Below are 8836 nucleotides of genomic sequence, written 5' to 3' on the forward strand. Positions count from 1 at the left end.
CACCCAGGACAGTAGTATCATCACAGTGACCTCTCATTCAATTTAAAGTCAGATTCTTCACAATAAGCCCTCAGACTCTAGAGGATCTGAACCCCAATCCCTTCTCTGGTTCCTCCCCTCCTCCTCGTACTTCCTTTCCCATCCTGCTCTAGCAGACCTGGCCTCATGGAGGCCTTTACCTCCTCAGCTGTGGCTTCCACTTCAAATGCCCTTTGCCCTGGTGTCCCTCCACCTCATTCCCTTTCCTCCTTCATGTCTGCTGAGCTCCACTTTCTCAGTGAATGCCACATGGTCTACCCACCCCAGGGCCCACCCAGAGCCACTTTCTGTCTCCCTCACTTGGATAAATGGAGGTTCTGTTGTTTCCCACATCACATGTGTCAACTTCCAATGGATTACTTTGTTCTTATATTTGTTGGGTTTATTTATTAATTTATTTTTTCCCTTTTAATGGTAGAATGTAAACACCATGAGGGGGAGAGATTGTTGTGAATTGACAGTGATATGTTCACTGATAGATCCCAAGCACCACAAACACTGGTTCATGTGTAATTACCACTCTAGAATAAATGATTGACTATCTGGAAAGCAAAATTAAATGATGGATCTGAAGGTGTTTTGTGAAATTTAATATATATTATAGTGATATAATATAATAATAATTCTTGTTATTATTCATAACTAGACATCTACTGGCATATAAAATGTAATGGCAAGTACTAATGAGTAAAATTGATTTTGGAGTGTAGAGAAAATTTGAATAGAAGGCTGAATTTGTAGACATGATAGATTTTAGTGATGTAATAACTTGGCATGCTGAGCGTAGTCCCATTGAGCCATCTGGGTTTTGATTCCCTGGGACAACAGTTCTCAACCTGTGGGTTGCAACCCCTTTTTTCAATTTGTAACAATGTAGCAATTAGGAATGCTGAGAACCACTGCCCTAGGACATCACAGAGACACCTTTGAATGATTCATTGCCTACTATTCACTCCATAAGTCATGTCTCAAATGTTATACTTGCTAAGAATGTGAGAAAATTTATACAAACTTATATGGACTGAAACTACTTCTTTGAAAAAAATAGCTTTAAAAATCTTTTTTATTTATTTATTTTTAATTATTATTATTGTTATTATTATTTTTTTTTAAGAAAAAGTCTTGCTCTGTTCTTGAACTCTTGAGCTCAAGGGACCCAGGCTGGAGTGCAGTAGCAGGATCATAGCTCACTGCAGCTTTGAACCCCTGGGCTCAAGGGATCCTCCCACCTCGCCCCAAAGTAGCTGGGATTACAGGTGCGCACCACTACACCTGGATCTTCCATGTTTTGTGTGCCTTTTCACCGGAGCTATGCATTGAGCTGCTCCCTCTACAGATGGGTTGGATGTCTTGAGTCTGCTGTTCTCCCCATCACTTCTCTGCATTCCTCTGTTATTATATAGTAGGACTTTTTCTAGCTCACATAATAATCGTGCTTTTCCTTCCTGACATGTCCATAATCACTGCTCTGACAAATACTAATGAAATTCTTTTCCTCTCTCAAAAGAATATTTTAGGTTGGGTGTAGTGGCTCACCCCTGTAATCCTAACACTCTGAGAGGCTGATGAGGGAGGATCCCTTGAGTTCAGAAGTTCATGACCAGCCTAAGCCAGAGTGAGACCTCATCTCTACTAAAAATAGAAAAACTAGCTGGGAGCTGTGGTTGGTGCCTATAGTCCCAGTTACTCAAGAGGCTGAGGCAAGAGGATTGCTTGAGCCCAAGAGTTTGAAGTTGCTGTGAGCTATGACCCTTCAGCCCTCTACACAATGTAACAAAGTGAGACCCTGTTTCAAAAAACAAACAAACAAAAAGGAATATTTTAAAAATCAACCCCAAAAACTAGATTCTAGTTTTTTTAAGCTATAACCTCCATAACTATTTATTAGGACCTATGTCTGTATTTCCAGAAGACTGAATGATTTATTCAAATGACTAATTTGATCAGTTTGTTATTGAACAAAGAGACTCCAGGTGCCTGTCACTGTCAGCCAGTATGCAGAGACTGGGATAGGTCCACAAAACTTTGTCAGAAGGCTAACAATTCTGGAGAACAGTTAATCTCCTAAATCAATAACCTTATACTACTCAAGATATACACTTTTAGATTATTGCTGAATTTACAAGACAACAAGGAGACATAAGGTGAAAGTCACATAGGACCAAAACTGGCCAGACCAGCAGTTTGATCTCAGCCCCAGCCTGACTGACTCCATCTTATTCTCACTACATGCATTCTCAAGTTCATCCCACCTACCCCTGCCCCCAAATCAGGTGACTGATTTATCAAATGAAGTAAAGAAATAAACCTCATTTTTTTCTAGTATGTTGAGAAGGCCCTAAAGAGAGAAAACTGGGAGCTAGTTGGGAATGAGAAGTAAAATAGACTCATTACCCAGCAAAAGTAACAGAATAATTTTAGAGTGATGAGTTTAAATCCTAGCTTCCCAAAGGGCAGAGAAATTGGGAACATGGGGATTTATTAAACCTGTCTGCTCTCAAAGCGTGGACCCCTCAGTGCCTGCTTTCACTGTGCTCCTGGGTCCCTCTGTGGGCCTGTTCTTCTATCAGACAGAGAGGAGGACAAGAAGGCGGCGGTGTGTAAAACCTTCGGTCTATAAATTTGCAAATTCTACACATTCACTTATGTGAAATATTCTCTTCACTCTCCAATTCTATGACTATATCTACTCCAAAGTATACAAATAATCATTTTGATAAATTTCTTAGTCAATCGACACAAAAAAATTAGTCTGATTTTTCTCTGATGTTGCCTGGCTGATTGTATGGACTCAATTTCTATTGATGATGAATTTATTAAAATTTCCTGCCTTGTAATACGATTTTTATCTTCACAAGAACATTAAAAATATGGTTACATGTACATAATCTAAGCAATGATATTTTCTTGATTTCTTCCTAGTTACTTTTTGAAAATAAAGCATTAACCCATGTATGTCAACATCATCCTTTCAAATCAGAAAATAAAAAACAAAACAAAGTGGGTCATCCTGTAAGTTCCTTAATTTAATAATAAACTTACTATTAATCAGTACACCTATGAATTTATTCCACTATCTAGGAAAATGGGTTATTTCTTTATACACATAAAATTATTAGTGAAAAGAAAATGCCACACAATTTTTGCTCTATTTTGAGTAGATATAGAGAGAAATAAACAAAACACATAATTCTGTTTTAGGTAGAATGGGATGGATTACACTTCAGCTTTTTTTTTTTCTTTTAGCCACATGATAATTACTGGGAACAGGGGAGGGAATAAAATGGCCCATCAGTATTTATGCCTGTAGAAAAACAATGGATTGAGTCCCTCATTTGTATTTACATGAGGAAGTAAATTCTTTTTATAACAAGGGACTAATTCTCATTTTATGTCTGGACCCTATGGGAGATTAGAGAAATTGGTGTGATGCACACCAACAACATGCCTCAATGCATGTGTTCATGATCCCTATGGATCTGAAGTTTCCCCAGCACTTGAGGAGATGAACCAGACAATGTCAAGGTCCTGCTCCAATCTTTCCTCAAGAGAGCTGCATAATCCTGTAATTGCTGTAAACCCTTTGGCACAAATATTGTGATCGATTGGATATATAGAGGAATAGGTGAAGCCTGAGAGACACGTTCATTTTTACCCACTTCTGGAATTGCACCTGGCTGCAGCACCTGTGAGCACCCAAGAGGTAGAAGATACTGCATGATCTGACAGAGGTCCTCTCACTAGAGCTGTTCCTCCTGCATTCAGACTCTCAGTGTCACCCAGCAGCATATAACCAAAAATGGTGAGTAGATTTGTATGTATTTAGAAGCTCAACTGAGAGTTCAGCACTTCACAGTTGGTTTGTTACATACAGAAGCCCTGAAGGGATACAAAAGCAGAAAATGAAGAACATCCTCCTTGATCGTAGAAGATTTACAGATAGTGACAGACACACCGAGGCACAAAGGTAAACACAACACATGCATCACAACTCATCATTTAATTACAACAAAACTATACATTTACCAATGCAAAATTATTTTTAAAAAATGAACTATAGATGCGCTGAAGAGACAATATGTGCATGAAGAAATAAAGGGCTTGGGGTCACCAGATGAGGGGGTCTTTATGAAGAGGCCTGACCCAAAGTCTATGTCGAGGGACTGAGGAACTCTGGGAGGAGCCCTCCTGAGTAAACCTCAGTTTTTTTTTTTTTTTTTTTTTATTGTTGGGGATTCATTGAGGGTACAATAAGCCAGGTTACACTGATTGCAATTGTTAGGTAAAGTCCCTCTTGCAATCATGTCTTGTCCCCATAAAGTGTGACACACACCAAGGCCCCACCACCCTCCCTCGGAAGTAGACAAAAGCTGCTTGTTAGACATTAGCACTGATGAGGGAGGACGTGGAGAAAGTCAGATAGTAGGTCTTCACCTTTGTTTTTGCAAAACCATGGACCTTGAACCAAATCTCTGCCTTCAGAATCAAGAAACCTTTGGAATCCATAGAATCTTTACCATAATTATTATTGCCACACCTCAAGTATACATTCTCCCTTGGATGCCAGTTTTCTGATCACACAAATAACTCACATGCCATTCTCGTGATTCTCTAGATGTCTCAAGAAAGAAGCAAGTCTTACACTAAGAATCAGGGCTCTGATTCCCCTACAAAGACACACAAACTAAAGGGGTTTTTGTGGTTTTTTAAAATTTTGAGACCAGAGTTTATTTTATTTATTTATTTATTTTTCTCATAAGCCTTTGTTTCTCAAAGTGAACAAGAAATCACATTCCACCTTTTAATTTTGCTTAAAAACTTCCAGCCAAACGTATATAAAATAGTGATATCTCTTACTTTATGAGTTTCTTTTTCCTTTTAAGTTATTTTTTTAATCGTAACTGTGTACATTGATGCATTTATGGGTTTCGGTGTACCGATTTGATACACAATGTGAAATGAGGAAGAGTTCATTTTTTAAAAAAGATTTGTCAGGCCGAAGTAAGAAACAGATCTGAAATGTGAGTTTTATTTTGACAAAATAAAGCTATAATCATGCCACTGCCCTCCAGGCAAGACAACAGGAGACCTGTCTCAATAAATAAATTTGAAGTTTGTTTTGGTATAAGGAATAGAGAAGGGATCCACACTCCCTCTCTCCCACAAATGCTTTGTCAGTTACTGTGTTTTAGCTATTATATTTTCAAAGTATGTTGTTTAGATGTATGTTAAGATATTTTCTTTTCATTAGGTATTTTTTTCCCTTCAGAATTTCTCTGCCTGGATTCATGGGTTTATTTTCCAAGTTTGTGTTTGCATGGCAAATCAACATTATTTAACATATGTAGAAACACATGTATACACATATATGTGTACATATACACACATATATTCATATATATGCTAAAATTTTATATATTTTACCAATATACATATTTTCCTTATTTTGAACATCTCAAAACATGTCTGTAAAATACATAGAGCAAAGTTTTGATATTACCATTTTAGATGAGAAAACTGCGAAAGGTAAATGAGCTTTCTGAGATCTTATAAATATGTGACATTGGCTAAGCCTTAGCCACTGAAGGACTATAACCAGAGAGTTTGTCACTGTAGATCAGCATATATGAATCTGTCTCTATATGCTGTGAGACTTGTTTATCTCATCATATATGTTTTTCTTCAAATGTGACGTAGTATTGAAGCTGGAATTTGGTACAGATTTCTCCACATATGTATGGTTTGTTGCATCAAAGTCATATTATCTGTTACAATTTTTTTCCCTCAAGCAGTGTATAGTACTGTGGAAGAAAAAACTATATACTTTATCTTCTTAGTACCAGACCCAAATAAGAAAAAGAGATATTTTATGTGTATGTTGCTTTAGGAAAATTATCATTTCATATATTAATTATCTGCATAGGTAATTAAAAATTACCTAAAAATAATAACTTGTTCTAGGCTGTGTGGCTCACACCTGTAATCCTAGAACTCTGGGAGGTCAAGGCAGATGCATTTCTTGAGCTGAGGAGTTCAAGACCAGCCTGAGCAAGAGAAAGACCCTATCTCTACTAAAAATAGAAAAACTAGCTGGGCATGGTGGCACATGCCTATAATCCCAGCTACTTGGGAGACTGAGGCAGGAGGATCATTTGAGCCCATGAGTTTAAGGTTGCTATGAGCTATGATGCCACAGCACTCTACCCAGGGTGACTGAGTGAGACTCTGTCACAAAAACAAAAACAAAAACCTCTGCCTCTTTCTACATATGACATTTTTCTTAACACACACTTGTTTTAGTTTCCTTTCTTACAAGTTTGGAGGTAATACGAATTGTGCCAATTCTATATTACTGTTGTTGGGTTTAAGAATAAATAAATGTAAAAAGGAGAGAAGAATGCCTGGTTTATAGTAAGTTCTCCCTTAATATAGCCTATTATTAGTACCAATATTTCTGTTCAGGTGCAGTAGAGATGGACAGAACCAATGAAAGCTCCCCAAATCATTTCATCCTTTTGGGGTTTTCTGACCGTCCCCATCTGGAAAGGATCCTCTTTGTGGTCCTCTTGATTGCATACCTGCTCACCCTGGTTGGCAACACCACCATCATCATGGTGTCCTGGCTGGATCCCCACCTGAACACCCCCATGTACTTCTTCCTTGCCCACCTCTCCTTCCTGGACCTCAGTTTCACCACCAGCTCCATCCCCCAGCTGCTGTATAATCTTCATGGACATGACAAGACCATCAGCTATGTAGGCTGTGCCATCCAGCTCTTTCTGTTCCTGGGTCTTGGAGGTGTGGAGTGCCTGCTCCTGGCTGTCATGGCGTATGACCGGTTCATTGCTGTCTGCAGGCCCCTACACTATATGACTGTTATGCATCCCGGGCTCTGCCGGGGCTTCGTGTCAGTGGCCTGGGGCTGTGGAATGGCCAACTCTTTGGCCATGTCTCCAGTGACCCTGAGATTGCCCCGCTGTGGGCACTTCAAGGTGGACCACTTTCTGTGTGAGATGCCAGCCCTGATCCGGATGGCCTGCACCAACACTATGGCTATTGAAGGGACTGTCTTCGTCCTGGCCGTGGGTATTGTGCTGTCTCCCTTGGTGTTTATCCTCATCTCTTATGGCTACATTGTGAGGGCCGTATTGCAAATTTCGTCAGCATCAGGGAGGCAGAAGGCTTTTAACACCTGTGGCTCCCATCTCACTGTGGTCTCCCTTTTCTACGGAAACATCATTTACATGTACATGCAACCAGGACACAGCTCTTCTCAGGACCAAGGCAAGGTCCTCACTCTCTTTTACAACATTGTCACACCACTCCTGAACCCCCTGATCTATACTCTCAGAAACAAAGAGGTGAAGGGGGCACTGAGAAGGTTACTGCTGGGGAGCAGAGAGGTGGGAAAGGAGTGAGGGCACCTCCAGGGTTTCTCCAGCCTGTCCATCAACTCTGTCTAGGCCCAGTGGTGGCATCTGGAACTACTGGTCTAGATTTTGTCTTAGCCAACTTATTTTCCTCTTCCAACTATGTTTTATGAGTGAATGCACAACACATACTGTCCACAAACCCCTCTATAAAGCAGATATGATGAACAGTGAGCTAAATAGCTGTACAGATGAGTTTCCACCAATTTATATCAGTGTGCCAAGTAGGAAACAACTCTTCCCAATCAGAGCTTTGTTTTTGTTGCTGTTTGTTATAAATTCATTAACTTCAATGCTAGCCATTTTAGTCAAAATGACCCTAAATCTGTCACTGTTTTTGATGTGGACCAAGTGCCTCTCTGCATAGAGAGGAGGGTGGCCAGCTCCTTGGACATGTCTACAGTGACCCTGCAGTTGCTCAGTTGTGGGTACTGCAAGGTGGGTCACTTCCTATATGAGGCGTCAGCCCTGAGTCAGTTGGCCTGTGTCAGCACTGGGCTAAGTCAACATTGAACACTGGAATTAAGGACAGCTCAAAGTTTTCTCTTTTTCTTTTTCCTTCCCTTCCTTCCTTCCTTCTTCCTTCCTTCCTTCCTTCCTTCCTTCCTTCCTTCCTTCCTTCCTTCCTTCCTTCCTTCCTTCCTTCTTTCCTTCCTTCCTTCCTTCCTTCTTCCTTTCCTTTCCTTTCTTTTCCTTTCCCTTTTCCTTTCCTTTCCTCTCTCCTCCCTCCCTCTTTCTCTCTCTTTCTTTCTTTCTCTCTCTCTCACCCTCTCTCTTCCTCCCTCCCTCTCCCTCCTTCCTGCCTTCCTTAACAAATGTTGTATTATTATTATTTCAAATTAATATAAAGATACAAAATTTCAGATTATATTGTTCTCACTTCCAAGGAAAGTTCCAGTTATATAAGAAACCTTTGGCCAAAGGGCATGGGATCCACCCATACATTGTGCCCATTAGGTGAGATCCTTCCAATTGCCTTCCCTCATTCTACCAATCGTCCTCCTCCCTCATCTTGCCACTCTCCTCCTCCTTCCTTCCCCTGTCCCCATACTAGACTATATTTGTGATTTATTGTTCATGTGAGCATGTAATTATTCATATGTTTGTCCACATTAATATTGAGTACATTGGATATTTATTTTTTCCATTCTCATGATATTTTAACTAAGAAGAATGTATTTCAACTCCATCCAGGCAAACATAAAAGATATAAAGTGTTCATCTTTTTTGTGTCTTAATAGTATTCTATGATGTATATATATTTACAATTTGTCAACCCATTCATGGATTGGTTGGCATTTGGATTGCTTTCATGACTTTGCGATTATGAACTGAGCTACAATAAACATTCTGGTGCACATGTCTTT

At 39.7% G+C, this 8836-nt stretch overlaps 1 protein-coding gene across 3 annotated transcripts in view; it reads left to right on the plus strand.

The window, feature by feature from the left end:
- LOC128573044 (olfactory receptor 2W3) overlaps positions 1 to 7953 on the plus strand; it is a 32148-nt gene extending 24195 nt beyond the window's left edge. For 2 of the 3 annotated variants that reach the window (XM_053573262.1, XM_053573266.1), the window contains exon 5: positions 6502 to 7953. In XM_053573262.1, coding sequence (XP_053429237.1) covers positions 6502 to 7457 — 956 coding nt within the window. In that variant the 3' untranslated portion in view covers positions 7458 to 7953. Of the gene's footprint in view, positions 1 to 3713; positions 3842 to 6501 lie in introns of those variants that run through there. The other variant, XM_053573267.1, reaches the window with a different exon arrangement.
- The last annotated feature ends 883 nt before the right edge of the window (positions 7954 to 8836 follow it).

The sequence above is a fragment of the Nycticebus coucang genome, chromosome 20 (genome assembly GCF_027406575.1).
Source record: "Nycticebus coucang isolate mNycCou1 chromosome 20, mNycCou1.pri, whole genome shotgun sequence".
Taxonomy (NCBI): Eukaryota; Metazoa; Chordata; class Mammalia; order Primates; family Lorisidae; genus Nycticebus; species Nycticebus coucang.